Source organism: Alosa alosa, chromosome 5 (assembly GCF_017589495.1).
Source record: "Alosa alosa isolate M-15738 ecotype Scorff River chromosome 5, AALO_Geno_1.1, whole genome shotgun sequence".
In the NCBI taxonomy this organism is placed as follows: Eukaryota; Metazoa; Chordata; class Actinopteri; order Clupeiformes; family Clupeidae; genus Alosa; species Alosa alosa.
The window spans coordinates 19486543-19505097 of record NC_063193.1 but is presented as its reverse complement, the minus strand read 5'-3'; the positions used below and the strand labels follow the sequence as shown (position 1 = coordinate 19505097).

At 45.7% G+C, this 18555-nt stretch overlaps 1 protein-coding gene across 3 annotated transcripts in view; it reads left to right on the top strand.

Moving 5' to 3' along the window:
• The window catches only part of grid2 (glutamate receptor, ionotropic, delta 2), a 312935-nt gene that overhangs the window by 231605 nt on the left and 62775 nt on the right, over positions 1–18555 (top strand). For all 3 annotated transcript variants that reach the window (XR_007193537.1, XM_048243391.1, XM_048243392.1), the window contains exons 9-11: positions 3084–3185; positions 10881–11078; positions 15939–16251. Coding sequence is in view for 2 of the 3 variants with exons in the window: in XM_048243391.1 (XP_048099348.1) it covers positions 3084–3185; positions 10881–11078; positions 15939–16251 (613 nt within the window). In the remaining variant the exon portion in view is untranslated. The remainder of the gene's footprint in view (positions 1–3083; positions 3186–10880; positions 11079–15938; positions 16252–18555) is intronic.

Genomic DNA, 18555 nt, shown 5'->3' with positions numbered 1-18555 from the left:
CCATTCACTAAACTCCATTGGATCTCACTTAATGGTCCACTCCAGCGGTCGTTTTTTCTCTCTCTCTCTCTCTCTCTCTCTCTCTCTCTCTCTCTCTCTTTTTTTTTTCTCTCTGTCTTGACTGCAAAGCTCTTGACAAGATGGGGGAGTAAGTGCAGTGGCTTTGGGTCTATTTTTCCTCTCTGGGAGGAGTCGCGGCGTGAAGGCGCGTGTTATTAAAGCGGCGTTAGTGGCGCGTAATGGACTGAGTGGCATGGAGTCTGGGGCCCCTGCCAGACGGTGCGCCGTGGGCCAGCTCAGCTCCACTGCCACGAGCCAAACCCAACTGGCTTTCAGCAAGTACACCGAGCCAAATGACTCCAGAGTATTAGCTAAAGGTCTCTCCTCTTCCTCCTCCTCTTCCTCCTCCTCCTCCTTCTTCTTTTTTTCTTTATCCTCCTCTACTCCTGCCCTGAACTTTACACCAGTTCCTACTTTTTCTGCAAGTTCTTGAGGCCGTCCAGAGAAAGCGTTCAGGGGGGGAAATGAAGTGTCCTCGAGGAGAGGATTTGAAAGTCAAATAAGGAGTGGAACCGTATTTGTGTACACTTCTGGCTCCTTGCCTCTCAGATTTCCCCTCATATCTGTGTACATGAGGAGGTCAATTAGTCACTAAACAGAGTAGATAGATAGATAGATAGATAGATAGATAGATACTTTATTGATCCTCAAGGGGAAATTCAAGGGTCTCGGTAGCATACAGACATAACACACAACATGCACTTACAGCAGAATTGGTAAACATAAGTGTAAGTATAAACATATAACTAAACTCCACTGTACAATAAAGACAGTAGAAGATAAGACAGATAAGAAAACTAAAAACTAAATACACTATATAAGTTAAATTAAGAAAGTCCAATGTGCTTGAGGGTGATCAAGCATAAGACGCTTGTAGTGACAGGGCCAGGACTGGTGATGTGCTAAAGGGAGTGAGTGTCATGGTGAAGGTGCAAACAGTAGTCCAGCCAAAAACTAAATACACTATATAAGTTAAATTAAGAAAGTCCAATGTGCAAACAGTAGTCCAGCTATAGTCCTTAGTTATGTGTGCCTGGCAAGGAACAGATTGAGGTAATAGGGTTATAGCCATTCATTCATTCAGTATTGTATCAGAAGCCTTACCGCAGCCATTGATCATGTGTGCTAATATAGCATGAAAAAAACAGTGTAGCAGTAAAACAGAAGAGAAAACATTAGGCTGTGTACAATAGTAGAACAGTAGTAAAATAGTAGTAAGCAGTAGTGGGCAGTCAGTGCTCAAAAAACATGGACATGGAGAGGGTGGAGAGGCAGACAGACTAAGCAGAGAAGTCTATCTCTCCTCTTCCCTTTAGAGAGGCATTGTACAGTTCAATGGCCCTAGGAACAAATTACTTCCTCAGCCTTTCAGTTGTGCATGGCAGTGAGCGAAGTCTCCAGCTGATCAAGCTCTTTTGGTTTTTGATTGTGCTGTATAGTAGACATATGGGTTGCGTGTGAGAGATAGATAAATACAGAGATATATCTCTGTGTGCATGTTTGAATGTGTTTTTTGTGTCCATGTGTTTGCTTGTGTTTGTATGTCTATGTTTGTTTGTGTGTCTGTGAATATGTGTGTGTGTGTGTGTGTGTGCATTTCAAACAGCGGAAAAATCTGGGCTGCCAAAGTTTGCATCTCTGTTGTTGTAGTACCTAATGGCAAACAAAAACTCTGTGGACTTCATTCCTGCATGATAAACACCTCCCTGCCTAGAGAGCCCTGCATTTCCACTGGAGGTGGCATCAAACCCAGGTGGCACACAGCAGGGATAGGAGTGTATGGAGGAGAGAAAAAAAAAATTAAGTTGTTTTTCTAAATGCACTGCCTCTCAGTGTACATATGTTTCCTTGTTTTTCATAATGAATTTTAATATGACAATATTTGTTTTTATATAATGCATGCTACTTTTGCAGCCAAGTGGCTCTGTATACAAGCCATGCATTAGCAATGTATTTATTTCATATCTTGTTATGAATTTGACACAACCCCTCGTGCTCCTTGTGGCATTTTCATAAATATTCATTTTGAATCTGTATGAGATCATGTTACATCTGATTATTCAGATGATAAACGTTGAAAGCTAGAAAAGACACAGAATGCTAAGCAGGAGATTTTGTGTCGCTAAAGAAACTCCACAGTATACACAGATAAATCTGTATCCTTATAACACAGTAGTAGCACATATATTACATTGTAATAAATACGGATAACTGGTACCTCCGCCACTATGTCTTCAGTTGTACTTAAAAGGATCTGTTTAGTGGTTTAGTCACCCCTCTCCATGATTAGTGACAGAATAAAGCTGAATTGCTTTGAGAGTAAGTCTGCGAATGAGGGCACAGGCAGAGCAAGCATGGAAAGCAAAGCCGTTTGTTTGGCGGGGTATTCTGGGCCTTGTAACAGACCCGTGGAGCTCGGGGAGAAAAAAGGGCCCTAGTGGTGCAGATGTTCCAGCTCATTAAGCGTGTGGCGATGCGCTGCTTTTCCCCCATCCAGCCCCGATGCAATTGGGTTCGGGACCCCACCCCCACCCCCCAACACGCACACAGACACATACCCCCGACTCATGTTCTAGCCGCCTCCCGCCAACTGGCAGAAATGAGAGAGTGATAGCTGCACGTCGCCAGGCAGGCCGATACTCAGCAGACCCAGCCGGAGGCAAACATCTGACACACACGCTCCTGTGACCAAATCATGCCACAGATCTCTCCGCTCACGAGTGGACACGTACAAAAGGAAAAGTGGGGGACAATAAAAGCCTGAGGAGCAGCCATTTTTCAGATGTTTACTGTGTCTTTCCCAACTCTGATTTATAACACACAGATGGAATTGTTAATTACTAGCGTCATTTTCAAACAGAAATCTCTAGGGTTTGTATTTGTATTTTTTTTCTCTCATGTTGGGTTTGATGAGTTTTCACCACTGACTGTGTCTTTGATTTGATCTCTTTCTTTTGACCTTACATCTGTTTTTGTGTGTGTGTGTGTGTGTGTGTGTGTGTGTGTGTGTGTGTGTGTTTTAGCTGGCCACTTGGGACCCCGTGCACGGCCTGAACGGTACCCTGACAGACAGGAAGCTGGAGAACAACATGAGGGGCGTAGTTCTGCGAGTGGTGACTGTCCTGGTAAGACCCGGACTGGAGAGGGTTTGTTTTTCGGATGTGCTCCAACTTTCATAGGCAACGCCGCACTGCACCGCGCCACACCTGCTGAGCCAGCTACTTTCCCCCTTACTCGCTCTACGAGTCCACTTCCTGAGTCTGAGTCCCCACTCTCACATGTGCTCATTAGCAAACCAAAAAAGTTGCCATGCTGGGGCTGTTTCCTATTTACTGAACCTGAAATCCTCTCTTCAGTGCCTGCACTGGGTCTGCCATCTTCCCCATCCCTAGACTACTAATGCATTCTGGGAATCGTATTCCAATTAGCACCCTGGTGCTCAGACTCCCCCAGATCCCTTTCCTTCCCTTTACCCTCCAATTGGAGCAGGGGGAGAGAAAGTGGCCACTGGAATAAGGCAGGCGGCCTATCAGTTCATTACGAGCCATTTGGACGCGGGAATGAATTGAAACCCGGGGAGCGGCGCTATATTGAGATTTGAGTTCAGCTATCTCGCCTCCAGCACTGATTTGAGTGAGTCCCTGGAGTTCTTTAAAGATTCAGCGCTTTAAATTCTTCATATCCCCCCTTTGATGTCGGCGCTAGAAGAAAGAGATGATGCTACCACTTTGCAGCTCCTTCTCTCCCTCTGTCTCTCACCCTCTCTTTTTCACTTTAACTTTCTCCCCCCTTTTGCTCTTTCCCCACTCTGATGTTCTCTGGCCTGTCAGACTGAACTTTGAGTTTGTCAGGAGTACTCTTAGCTCCCGCAGGGACAATGTTGGGGGGCTGAGAGAGGCTCCACCTGTCAGCGCTGTGCTGTATTTTACTGTAAGTGCAGGGTGGTTTTGCCCCCACACCTGTTCTGTATGTAAACACAACAACAACAACAACAGCAACAACAGGAACAACAACAACAACAACAACAGGAACAGCAGCACAGCAGAGAGCTTCTCCTCCTTCATCTAAACGATGCTGTTTATGGAGACACTGGGTGCTAATTAACACCAGCTGTGAAAATTGTGCTGCAGCCCGGAAAGAACATAGGACTTGTAGTGGCTGCTGATGTCTGGTCTCTGGTGTTGCTGTTGTCTGGTCATGCTTTGAATATTTCAACTTGTTTTACACAATTCCTTTGTGTCTTTATGTTCAGCATATACAGGTCAGTATCTTAGCCTGACTTTGCTAAACAGCAAGCTTTCACTTGATGTTAGCCTGGCATCGCTAAACCACAGGCTTTCATTAGATGTGTTGTAGTTAGCACTTCCTTAGTAGCGAGTCATTTCGATTAGCTTATCAATCACAGGCAAATTGACAGAGGAGACAGCTAACTGGATTAGCTTGTACACACTTACTGAACCTAGAGGCCCAGTACCCTGAAGAGGATAGGCACAACATCGTATTCACTACGAGAGACTACAGTGTGACTGGAGAAGTTTTAGCAAATGGATCTGTAAAAGTATTTGTAACCTTTGATAGATTTGCCTGAATTTTGGCATCCCTGTGAATGTTCCAGGGTGCAGACATTGTTGTACTGTAAGGTTAGCTGGTTTGCAAATGACAGTGCTTCTTCTTTGTCATCTTCCAAAAGTACTCCTCAAAGCTCACTGGTTAGCCGGTTAGAAAATGTACTGGGCCAAGTGACTCTCAATCAAGGGTTTTTATATATAAAAAAGTAAGCTGTCAACATATAGGGTGTCTCCCTTTCTCTGGAATTGTGTGTGTGGAATATATATATTTTTTTGTACTCACTCACTCACTCACTCACTCACTCATCTCTCTCTCTCTCTCTCTCTCTCTCTCTCTCTCTCTCTCTCTCTCTTTTCCGCTCTCTCTCTCTCTCTCTCTCTGTCTCTCTTTCTCTCTGTGTGTCTCTCACACACTTTAATAAATCCTGGCTGATGACGGGTGTGTTTCTCTCTCTCTCACACACACACACATACATACACACACACAGACATTCAATGCTCTCTCTTTTCCACACTCCCAAAAACAAACATACAAAGGTGCATGCATGCACATCGTGCACTATGCTGTGTGTGTGTGTTTGTGTGGTTGTAGATCATGTATGAAACACAGACAAGTAGATACAGCTCTGGAAAAAAATTAAGAGACCACTGCACCTTTTTCGGTAACACTTTACGGTAAGGGTACATTATTTATCATGAATTCATGCATGAATTAATTAATGATTAATGCATTACTTCATTCCTTTATATCTTATGAATCATCAAGAATTGATGTGAGTTCAAAGTCTCTCATTCATGACCTCATGCATGAACAGCACATCAACTAAAGCATTAGTTATGATGGGTGCATTATTCTGATTTATGATTTCTTAAGCATGATCATCATGATTACATGAATTTAAGGTTAATTACTCATGATTTTATCATGTTTGTGGCCCCTGAACTAAAGTGTGAACAATGGCATGTGTTTAGAGAACTGCACAAGTTGTGTTCAAATCAGAATTTGAGCAGTGATGACCACATTTTTGGCAGAAAAGGAAATCATCATGATCATTCTTAATAAATCATAAATCATAATGATGTGCCCCCCATACTTACTGCTTTAGTTGATGTGTTGTTCATGTATTAGGTCACGAATGACAAACTATAAACTCACCTAATTTCCTGATGATTCATGAGATACTAAGGAATGAAGTAATACTGTACATAAATCATGGATTAATTGATGCATAAATTCATGATGATTCATGTACCCTTACCGTAAAGTGTTACCCATTTTTCTGATGTCATCCTATGGTTGCTGAGTGACATTTGAATGAATTGATGGTCATATTCAAAATGAACCTGTTGAGGAGTGAATTCTTTAAGACAATGCCGTTCCCCAGAGAGTGAATTATTTTCCTGGCTCCTTCTAGAATTCTACGCGAACTTTCTATAGTTCCAGTGTTCTTAAAATTGTTTAATGGCAGAAAAGTCCCTGAGGGTAATTGTTGCGTCATGTTATAGAACCTTTTTCAAAAACGTTCTAATCACATATTTGTGATCGTACTCCCAGGGGCCCAGCTGCATCTGATCACATATTTGTGACCGTACTCCTCAACAGGTTAAGAGACCACTGCAAATTTGAATATGACCGTCAACTCATTCAAATGTCACTCAGCAACCGTAGGATGACATCAGAAAAATGTGCAACGGCCTCTTAGTTTTTTCCAGAGCTGTATGTGTGTGTGTGTGTGTGTGTGTGTGTGTGTGTGTGTGAAAGAGAAAGAGAGAGAGAGAGAGGCAGAGACAGCGAACTGTGGGCTCTGTTTTTCAGTATATCATGGATGATACAGCTGAGATGAAGCCTGGCACACTTCTCCCTAAGACTTGAGGATAATAACATCACTGGAGTCTTATTTAAAGCGGGGCGGCAGGCACAAGGCAGCCGCCATTGATTTGCTGCCTGCCCCATAGAGACCGTTTCAGCCGTGATCTATCTGGGTGTAAAATTGCCATTTCTAGTTGTGCGGTGTTATTTTAGAAAACAACTGCTTTAAGGGGGGAGAGGAAAAAAACCTAATAAAAATAGCAGTGAATGTTTCCTTACTCAGTGTGTGCCAGTGGATTGCAGGGAAGTGTACTGTGAGAGGCATATGTTATGGGAGCTTGGGACTCTTACAACAGTAGGAGGTGAGACAGGGTGGAAGGATAGACTATTATTTTGGAGGTCGATATATTTGTTTTTTTATTTACATGCCTGATTTGTTTATGTCAGAGCTTAGGCGGAAGGACGGAAAAGAATAAAAAACACATGCCCACTCTTTCCTGGCATCAGGCGGAAACACTTGGCTGTATGTCACCCTGTGGATTAGTCGAGCCGCACCAGCCCCTGAGACTTGGGCGGCGGGCTGTGCCACACGTCAACGCTGCAGCTCAAGCAGTCCCAAGCAGTCCCCCTGACCAACCACCACCACCACCTCCCCACCTCCTTTTTTCCCTGCCACCTACTGTACGTCCCCTTCTCCTTCTCCATCCCCATCCTCACCCCCACCCACTCCCTGAGGCCCTCCAGGTCTGCGTGAGCCTGGATAGGCTCCAAGGCGCGAGCGCGGCCGACGGGCTGCCGATTCTCGGTGGAGCTGCTGCAGAGCTTGTCAGGCCTGGTGCTTGACTGTGTCACTGTCAGGATGGATAACGGCAGCCTGCTCAAGTGCCTTTGAACATCCTGGAGGTCTCCCAGCTGATACCAGCATTACGCGCACACACACACACACACACACACACACACACCTATTCACTTATTCACACTCCAATACACAAACAGGCAAAGATGAGCCTTGCACTGCACACATGAACACACCCGGACACGCTTTCAGCATGCACATGAGTATCACACTTACATGCACAGACATGCATGAAGACACAGGCGGATGGAGAGTGCTGTGCACTCAAGATGGCAATTACGTAAAAAGCGTGCTTCACACAAGCACGTCTGTAGTTCCTCGCACTCCTCCGCTATCGATTTCCCCTTCTGCTTCCCAGATTGTCCTCGCGATCCGTGCAAATTTGAATCACTGCGTGTGTAGTTGTGTGGAAGGAATGGCTTTATAACGAGGGGCTGATCAATGCAGAGCCCAGCCTTGCGCATGGGAAATGCCACTTTTCTGTACCCTGCCTTTATTAACTTAACGGCTTTAACTAACGCCATGGAAATCTATGTGATAATTGACACGATAAAAGAGAGGAAAGGTTGGAGAGAAAGAGACAGAGTGAGGGAGTTGTGTGTGAAAGAGGAGAGGAGAGAGTGATAGAGAAACAGAGCTGCACAGAAGGGCTGAGTTGGGTTGGGTTGGGCTGGGCTGGGCTGGGTTGGGCTGGGCTGGGTTGGGTTGGGTTGGGTTGGGCTGAGTTGGGCTGAGTTGGGTTGGGTTGGGCTGAGTTGGGCTGGGCTGAGTTGGGCTGAGTTGGGTTGGGTTGGGCTGAGTTGGGCTGAGTTGGGTTGGGTTGGGCTGAGTTGGGCTGGGCTGAGTTGGGCTGAGTTGGGTTGGGCTGAGTTGGGCTGGGCTGAGTTGGGCTGAGTTGGGCTGGGTTGGGTTGGGCTGAGTTGGGTTGGGTTGGGTTGGGCTACATGCTAGCTCTCTGATGGCAGACAGGTGCAGAGGAAGGTGAGGCTGGAGGTATGAGTGTCTGTGTGCATCTGTGCGTGTGTGTGTGTGTGTGTGTGTGTGTGTGTGTGTGTGTGTGTGTGTGTGTGTGTGTGTGTGTGTGAGGTGGGGTAGGGGGGGTTAGTCTGATGGATAGCCTCTCACTGCTCCAGTGGGAGTTGGCATGCATGTCCACTCTCGCGCTAATAGCTTATTGAGCGACGGGGGCCGGCGAGGATTAGAAAGCACTGGCTTAATGTGCGCACCGTGTGCAGTCAATAACGCCCCCTCTACAATAAATCTGCCTGACATATTCCCAGAAACACACCCGTCATCAGCCAGGATTTATTAAAGTGTGTGAGAGACACACAGAGAGAAAGAGAGACAGAGAGAGAGAGAGAGGGATGAAAGAGAGAAGAAAGAAACAATAAATGTCCTAAATTTTCTCGCAGTTTCCTCTTGCCCACGCCGACGCCATGTAGTGTTTCCATGACGATAAGAGGGTGGTAAGCCTGCCACTCTAGTACTCGCAGGGTAATGCTCCAGACTCTCGCAAGAAGTCTAGGGTCTATGGGGAATGGTGTGTGTGGGTGTGGGTGTGTGTGTGTGTGGGGGGGTATGGGTGGATTGTTGTTGTGTGAATGGTGTTCTCGATGCTATAGTCAGAGTTAATGCTGTCAGTAGAGTGTTAAACAAGGCCATTACTGCCACAGGACTTGGAGCACCCCTGTGTTTTGCCCCCCTCCCACTCGCCCTTCTCCCCCCGCCCCCTATCGCGACTAACAGACAGGCGAGGCGTGCGGGTGCCCTAATGTTCCACATTATTTTCTTTTTAGAAAAATGGAGTGCTTTTGGAGACTTGTTAAGCAAGGTAAACTAGTGCTGAAATGGAAGTGAAAGCTTTCTGCCCACTGCAAATGGGAGTCGCAGTGGTGCTTGCCTGCTCTGCAATAACATGTGTAGATGAATGGTTTTATATGGTTTTCATTAAAGGGCTTGTTTGGTGATCAAGTTTTGGTACAAATTACACTACAGGTATTTTATTTTAATTTTCTTTTTTATATACTACAGGTATTTTTTTTATTTTATTTGATCCTCTCTTCTCCCTTCATGTTCTATTCTGTTCATCCTCTCTCTTCTCTTCCTCTCTTTTGTAACTGTGATGCTGTGATCCATGCTAAGCAAAGGCTGGTCAGTTTGTTATCGTCTGATCTTTGATCTTCCCTTGAGCCTGTTTCTCATTGCGTTGCCTTTGTATGTGTGCCTGCTGCAGGGCCTTCATTCCCTCTCCCTCCCACTGCTGTTGCCCCTATGTCTCCAAACTGCCAGCTCAGAATAAAAACAACCTAAATAATTGATGCCCCCCCACGCAGTTTACTCCTGTTTTGCACCTATAGAGCAACTGTCAGTTTCCTTTAGCATCCAAGTGAACGCTGTTGCTGACCTTCTTCAGAATTCATTGGAGTTGGAGTAGCCTTTGGCGGTGTTTATTTTGTGACCTGGGAGTCAAACTCCGTTACCGTGGCTGCCCTCGGAGCAAAATGCACTCTCCCCCTTCCTAGGGAATCTTCCACATCCCGATTGATGGCAGGAGGGGCAATTTACTGTGCCGGTGAAACAGTTGAGCGAGTGTTTGTATTGGAAAATGTCAGTGTCCAAGATTCGCGCCATTGTGTAAGTGTCAGGTTACACTCTCTTCTGTTCACGGCCTCACATTTGGCTCATATATGTCAGGCACTTAGTCAGATTAAAACCATAATTGCAATGCCCTGGTATAGAAGAATTTTGTTTCTGATTTTTAACCACTGTTCATAATGTCTGCAGTAAAAAAAACACATACACACATAAAAACAAGAAATTCTTGAAATGTTACTATCCCTTGGGTGCACTAAAGAGGATATGTGAATAATGCATTAGGTAAAAGCAACATCAAGAGCCAAGTTAACTAATGTTTTGATAAATGCCATACCAAAAATAGAAAGCGAAGAGAACAGCTTCATTTTTAAACTGTAAGCAATATTCGACTGACACTCTCAAAATGGTCGTTTTGACAAGTAGGACCATCAGACCAAGCTAAAGTAGTAGGTTACTCTGGAAAGAAAGGGCAAAGTCCACTGATAAGGAGGGAACTTATCAAGAGTACCCAAAGTTTGTTCGCTCCGAATCACAGATAGGGCTTGAGGGTGAAAATGACCGTCCATTGAAGTAGGCTGTGAGGGATTTGCAGTGCAGCCTCCATAACGTTGCCCCCTCTGCGTGAAAAGGCGAAGCATGGCAGCCAGGCCCTCATAGAAGAGCTTAGACACTGTGGCAAGAAGCAGACGATACGTCTGGTCAGCTGTGGATAATGAGAGGTGTTGCGTTCTCGGACTCCTTCGGACTCAGATGGAGTTTAAGGCCCTCTCTCCCCTCGTCTGAGTCAGCCACCAGTGGAGTGTTTGATCTCAGTAGAGGATCAAACACTTAGCGAAAAGATTAGGAGTGGAGTTGTATAGCCAGTAACAGGCACAGCAAGGTGCTTTGAGTTTGTGAGAAAGCCCTGTGTGACTCTGACATTGAAAATAGATGCTAAAGAATATGGCTTCCGATTACAACCGTAGTATAATGCTTTGTTTTTTATTTGCAGGAGGAGCCATTCGTGATGGTGTCGGAGAACGTCTTGGGGAAACCCAAGAAGTACCAAGGATTCTCCATCGACGTCCTGGACGCCCTCTCCAACTACCTCGGCTTTAAGTACGAGATCTACATCGCTCCAGATCACAAGTACGGCATCCAGCAGGCGGACGGCACGTGGAATGGCCTGATTGGAGAGCTCGTCTCCAAGGTAAGAGCAAACTGACCTCATGATTAGACATCTTTCTGGATGTGTGGCTCTGTACCAACCTGTAAACTCGCAGCTTTGATTTTTTTAGTCGTGAAAAAATCAGTGGATGGCAATTGCAATGCTAAAAACTGTATTTATGCTAATTTGACTGAGCTGCATAATGCTGTTTCTTCCATCCCAGTTCTATTATTTTCCACTATTATTACTAATATTAGTAATGCTGTATGAATGCTATTGATTTTATTCTGACTTGACTGTGCTGATGCACTGCTAATACTGGTAACAAGACAGAAATACTGATGTATGATTTTTTGTATGACAGAGCTTACGGACATTATTAATAATGCCAACAGAGCAGTACAAATACTTTAGCTTTTTTGTCTGACATGACAGAGTGAAGCACATTTGTTGTGATATTCACCAAAAGTGGTGCAAACCCGGTGATAAGAGAGATGGGCCCCCGCCCAACAGAAATACTATCAGCCGGCAGACACAGTGGAAGGAGAATCTGTAATCAGCTGGAGGTCAGCGCAGCATTTTCAGAGCCATTATCCACGACCCCTCGCTGCTTTCCATTCCACAACTCTTTACAGTCTCCCGACGTGGTGCCCTCTCCCTGCCTGTCTCCGCCGGAGCCTGCCTCTCAACATTACAGCTGCGGGAATATGCACAAGAGCCGCATTGTAGCTTATCTCCATGTCCAGAGAGATAGACCCAATGGGGGACAGACGGAGAGCAAAAAAGAGAAAACACACACACACACACACATACACACACATACACACACATACACACACACACACACACACACACACACACACACACACACACAAAAGCGAATCCATAAAATGTGAAATATATTTTAAAGATCCGGGCCATATCACAGGAAGCCCTGCTTTCTGCCTCCTCATTGTCTCCCCTTCACTCTCATCTCTGTCGGCCTCTGTGATCCGTCTGCGCTTTGATGTTTCTTTGAAAATGTATTCTGGCTTGGAAATTGTCCACTCTCTCTTTCCCCCTCTCATTTTTTGGGCCCTCCTCCACCCTTGCTCGTGCAAATTATGTGTTATCATGAGGAGTAGTTGGACATAGACTTTACTCTCTTGGCGCACAAAGGGACCTCGGATCCATGGCGTAGTAGCACCTTATACTTATCCGGGAGAGGTACCGATATACATGCATATTTGTGCATACTGTACACCTTTACACACTGATGCACTGGGGCTTTCACCAAAATGAAAGATATGATGCCAGCAGCCCTAATTGAATTTCTGTACATTATGGTAATGCTTTTTTCAGACACACAATGGAGACAGAGGTGTATTGCACAGAAATGATCTTCCAGTCTTTCATGACTAGTGGAGTGTAGAGAAGTTCTGAGCATGCTGACAACCTTGTACTGATATGAGAATAAAATCTCTTGGAAAAGGAACCTTTTTTTAGTCCAGTCATGACGGGATTCGCTGTGACTGTCAAAAGTCCGTAAGTAGAATCAGAAGCATCCAGGTGTATTCAGTCACAACTAAATAATAAATATGGCTCATAGGCTCCTAAAAAATGAGTCATTCTTTTTCACAGTTGACAAGTTTTTTTGGCTTAAGTCAACTGAGAATTTACCCAGCCAAGCATCAGATTACATGCTAATAATTATGGGCATTTTGAGAGCAGGAGCAGATTTGCTGTCATCAAAAATCAGATTTAATGATGTGATGACAAAGAGTCAACCATTTTTATTTTCTGTTACAATCAGTGTAAAGTCTAAATTATTTGTGCAATCATATTATTACTACTGCCATTTACCCTCTTTTGAGTGATTAGGAGACAAAATTGCTGTTTTGTGCTATTTTTCAAGGTTACTTTCTTTCATTTTGAAGTTATTCTCATGTCTGGCCTACTCCTTTCTTTCTTTTGCTCATACAGCCAAACATTCAGTGAAATCGACACTAATACTATACTGCCATCTGATGGCATAGTTGAAGCTGATGTGTGGCATAATGGGCGTTAGGCAGGTGCTGAGCATGTCAAGAAGGATGTGTTTGAACAGTGTCTCTGTGTGTGTATGCGGGTGCGTGCATGTGTGCGTGAGTGTGTGTGTTTGTGTGTGTGTGTGTGTGTGTGTGTGTGTGTGTGCGGGTGCGTGCATGTGTGCGTGCGTGTGTGTGTGCGTGCGTGCGCGCGAGTGTGTGTGTGTGCGTGTGTGTGTGTGTGTGCGTGTGTGTGAATGCGTGCGTGCGTGTGTGTGTGCGTGCGTGCCGTGCGCATGAGTGTGTGTGTGTGTGTGTGTGTGCGTGTGTGTGTGCGTGCGTGCCGTGCGCATGAGTGTGTGTGTGTGTGTGTGTGCGTGTGTGTGCGTGTGTATGTATGTGGAGTGGAACCAAACTTCTGTTCCTCTTGTTACACTTCAGTTACAGCAGCACAGCCATTGTGCCCAGTGTGCTGTACTTGCTTTGTGACTTGTCGCAGCTCTTGCCTTTTTTTCGTCTCTCTTTCTAGTCTTTCTCTTTCTTTCTCTCTCTCTCTCTCTCTCTCTCTCTCTCTCTCTGTCTGTGCCAGCAATGCGGCACAATAGCCTTTTTTCCCCCCACCCGCCTGCCTGTTAAAGGGGCCCCTGTTGCGTTCAGTGGTTCCATCAAGTGGTTTCTGCTCCCCTCCCTCACAGCCCCCACTTGGGTGTTTCCCCTCCACGCTACCCTTAACCCCCCCCCTTCCTCTGGCCCGTGTGCCAGGGCCATGCCGGGGAGTCCTTGTCCACTCTTATGTCTCATACGCTGCCGAAGTGACAATTTCTGCCCGTTTAAGCATTTTGTTTCCCTATCAGAGCGTGAAATTAGCAGATTTAGTCATCTGTGAATTAATTGTGAGGGAGTTGGGGGGTAAAATAATATGAGTTCAATCTGCTGACATAGAGTGGGAAACCTGTTTATTTTTTATTAATAATATTTTGCCCCCTCTTTCAACGAGAATAAGACGTGTAATAATAACAATAAAATAAGTTTATTTGCTACAGATAGGCCTAAGCCAATTTGCAGAATGATTATGTGTTCCAGAGCTCTTGCCAGATTTTGTTTTTCTTCGGCCTGAGCATCGGGAGCATGGCGTGTGATTATCACTCGCCGTAACAGGTAGCAATACGAGCCGAGGCACAGATAGAGCAGCACTGCAGAGACGCATGCCTCTCACATCACCTGGGCTGCTGGGGAATGAGGAGAGCCAAAGATGAGATACAGTAGACCCTTTGTGCTAGGTGATTCTGAGGGGGTGTGAGTGTGATGTGTGTGTGTGTGTGTGTGTATGTGTGTGTGTATGTGTGCTCGTGTGTGTGCTTGTGTGTGTTATTGCATGTGTTGTGTTATGTGTGAGTGTGTGTATATTTCTGTGGGTTTGTGTGTGTCCACACATGTGTGTGTGTGTTTGTGTAGTTATGGTAAGTGTACTAGATGTGTAATTCTGTGTGAGTGAGTGTGTGTGTGTGTGTGTGTGTATCTGCCTGCCTGTGTCTGTTCTCTGTGTAACAGCCAGGGCAGGTAGGGACAGTAAATCCATCTCTCTAAATTTAAACAGTGTGTAGCAGAACTCCCCTCTCCTAGTCCAGTCCCCATGCCCCCCTTACCTCACTGGGGTTCCTGACCTGAGGGTGTGTTTGTTTGCGTGTGTGTGTGTGTGTCTGTGTGTGTGTGTGTGTGTGTGTGCGTGTGCGTGTGCGTGTGCGTGTGCATGTGGGTGGGAAGTGGGGGGTTGGACGCGGTCCGATTGTAGCACTTGTGATGTGGTCGAGGGAGCAGCCATTATCTCTGTCTGGCCAGGCAGACCGGAGCTCTGACCCCGACGCAAACACTGGGGCCAGCCAGGGTCCCCGCTCCACTCCCCCGAGAGCCCATCCACACTAATGGGCCAGCCAGCCGACGGAGACCTGCCCGCGCCCCGCCACTCCACAGCGGGAGGGCTCTCTTTAGTATGCTAAAGCGGCCGGCTGTTGACATACCTGCTCATCAAGCCCAAGAGAGAGAGAGGGAGAGAGAGAAAGAGAGAGAGAGAGAGAGAGAGTCTCTTGTTTTGTCTTTGTTTCTTTTTGTTTTGTTTGTTGTTTTTGTTCCCGCTCATACCAACACTCCATGACATGACGTCGAAGAGGCTGTTTTTGGTGTTTGTTTTTTTTTTTTTTGGTCGAGGTTTGTAGAGATGCAATAAAAAGACTCAAGAAGAAGTGAAAAATTGCTGCCAGCTAAAATGAAATCTAAAAAGTATTATCCCACTAAAAAAAGGTTATTCTGAGGTCTTGATGTCTTTCTCCGCTCTGTCAGCCTGAACACAAAGAGCTTGCTCTCCAGCTTACCTTTTGTAAACAGACGACTGTAATGTAGTAATGTGAATTAATGCATCCTCTGGTCCGGTGTTACGGCGGCATAAACACTGGCAATCATCAGAGAGACTGACTGGCCGCAGAAGCAGGTGTGGATATCGGTGCATTATGGTGTTAATGATGCACTCTGAGAACAGGACGCCGTGTACTGATGATGACTCACTTCTCCTCTCTCTCTCTCTCTCTCTCTCCTTTTCCATTGGCTTTCTTTTCTTCTTTTCTTTTCTTTCTCTTGTCTTGCCTTCTCTTCGTTTCTTTTTTGAATTGATGGTCATTTGGTAGGACTGAAAGGTGTGCACAGGTGTTTTTGTGTATCTGTGTGTGTTTGTGCGTGCGTATGCTTGTGTGTGTGTGTGTGTGTGTGTGTGTGTGTGTGTGTGTGAGTGTTGGTAAGTCTAATTCTGGCATTCAGTCAAAACTGTGTTTTCAGTTTGTTTATTTGTCCTTGCTCTAATAGTTTCCTCTTGTGCCTGTGTGTGTGTGTTTCTTTGTTTATCCAGCGGGCAGACGTAGGACTCTCGGCCCTGACCATCACCCCGGAGCGCGAGAGCGTAGTGGACTTCACCACGCGCTACCTAGACTACTCAGTGGGCGTGCTGCTGCGCCGGGCCGAGCGCACGGTGGACATGTTCGCCTGCCTGGCGCCCTTCGACCTCTCGCTGTGGGCCTGCATCGCGGGCACCGTGCTCCTGGTGGGCATCCTGGTGTACCTGCTGAACTGGCTGAACCCGCCCCGCCTGCCCATGGGCTCCGTCTCGTCCACCACACTCTACAACTCCATGTGGTTCGTCTACGGCTCCTTCGTCCAGCAGGGTGAGTGAGGAGTGAGCGAAAGGGGTCACAGGGGGGGGGTCACTGGGGTCGCTGTTGGGGCGCGTTGCGGACAGGAGATGGTAGAGATGGAGTGAGTGAGTGAGAGTGTGTGAGAGAGAGAGAAGGGGGGGAGAGTAAATGTAAGAAGATTCAAGGAGAGATAGAGAAAAAGGGAGAAAGAAGAGAAAGGAGGGAGAAAGAAAATAAGTAGAGAAAAAGAATGAAACTCAGAGACACTGGAGAGTTTTCAAGAAGGAAGGGAATGAGAGGGAGGGAGGGAGGGAGAGTTATCAGGAGAGGGAGAGAGAGAGTTGTAGAGAAAAAAAAGAGACCGAGGGAGAGAGGGAAGTGAGGGAAGAGACAGGGCAGAAACTGAGACACACCCCAATCTCTTAAGAATACTTCAGAGTTTATACAAGGTCATAACTGAGAGTGAGCTCCTCGGGGGAAGTCCAAGGGAGGAGAGGGGATTGGAAAGGGATACGGAGGGGTAGGAGACATGAGCAGTGAGGAGCGAGAAAGAGAGAGAGAGAGAGATAGAGAGAGAGTGGAAATGACAAGAGGAAGAGGGTGTGAAATTCAACACAGGGAAAAAGTGTAATTTAGCGGTGCGAGCTTGACTTGACATCCCGAACGTGGGAATTTGGCGTTTGCTGCCACGAACAGAGCGGCTCTTGATTCTTGGATCCCTTTCCCGAGGCAAATCATTTGTCATGATTGAGTGTGCTTTCACAAAATAAAACAGACACGCACATGCAGAAAAACACACACACACACACACACACACAAACACAAACACACTCACACATTGAAACTGTTGAGGTTAGCAGCAGAATCAGTACAATTCCCATCAACATGCACTAATGATGGTGATGGAGATAATGGTTAGCACTAATTGCTCTGTTTCATACAAAGTCATTTTTCTTCTAATTACAATCATTCGTGTTTGAGACGGAATCATCGTCGCAAAAAAATAAATCTATTAATGCGCCCACACGCATCAGGAGAAACAATGAAGCAAATGATGTGATCTTTGGCAGATGAGACTTCTGTCAACCTTTCAATAGGGGACTAATTAGGATGCATGACAAATTGCCCCTAACGAGAAAACAAACGAATACGAGGCAACGCGATAACGTGCAAATGCTCACACGTGTGTGACACGGACGAGTGTAGATGGCCCTCGAGTTCACTATCCCCCCTAAAAAGCTAGACCTGAAATGAAAACACTGATTTTGACCTGGAATCAAAACGCTGATTTTGTGGTTGTAAATGTTGGGCAAATAAATCGTAAGGGAGAACAGTACCGCAGCCTAACGAGCAGGGCTGAGTGATGTGTATTTTTTTAGTCGTTCCAGTAGTTTTTCTCAGACTTTTTCAGCTTGTTATCTGGCCCTACAAAAAAAAGCTAAAAAAAGAGAGACAGAGGGGAGGAAATGTGTTCATGGGTCGTCTTCACATCTGATGTGCTGTCAAAAAGCCAGTGGTACAAATAGGCACCTTCTCCAAACAACCCTGTGAAAAGATGCGATCGGAATGATTGTTGGCTTTCCATGTCAGCCTGACACATTTTCTGACTCGTGCAGACTGCAAACGCACACAGTCACTGGGTCATTTGTCAAATGCTCAGTGATTTTGGTAAAGCGCTTTTGCTAACTTTCTGTTCCAGGCCAGCACAATCCAATTCGTCCTGTCCGCCTGTCGGTCTGAGCATATATTGCCATTTTGAAAGAAATAACCGGCGTCTATAGCATCCAGTATTATCTGCACTCCAATTCAAAAAAGTGTCTGTGAAGATGGAGCTACTAGTCATTTTGATGAATCCATTATCCATCTGGTTTGTGTTCAGGCAGGGGATAGCTGTGTAAATTGCCACTTCTGAGATCAGCCGTGGCTGTAGTCGCACGTTAATCACAACCCTTTTGCTAGAGCTTTGAGGGGCAGTATCTAAACACATTTTGTGAATTTGGATGACATTTCTGGAAGCTCCCTTGATTTGTCAGCAGTTGTAAAGTGAACAAAAACATTTGCAATTACTACCACTGATCTTGAAATCTTAATTTTTTTTTGACATGGATTGACTTTAATTAACCAGCAGGGGCTGTAAAACGGAAAACTGCTAAATCATTTGCAAGTCGGCTCTTTCCGTTTAGCTACCACACTTGGCGGGGTTCATCAAAAGTCAAGTTGGATGCTCTGCTGTGTTTGGCAATGACTTTGTATCATTTCCCAGCTAAAGTATGTACGGACATGCTTCCAGGGGGCAACATCTCAGACATAGTTTTAGGTCTGGTTAATTAATGA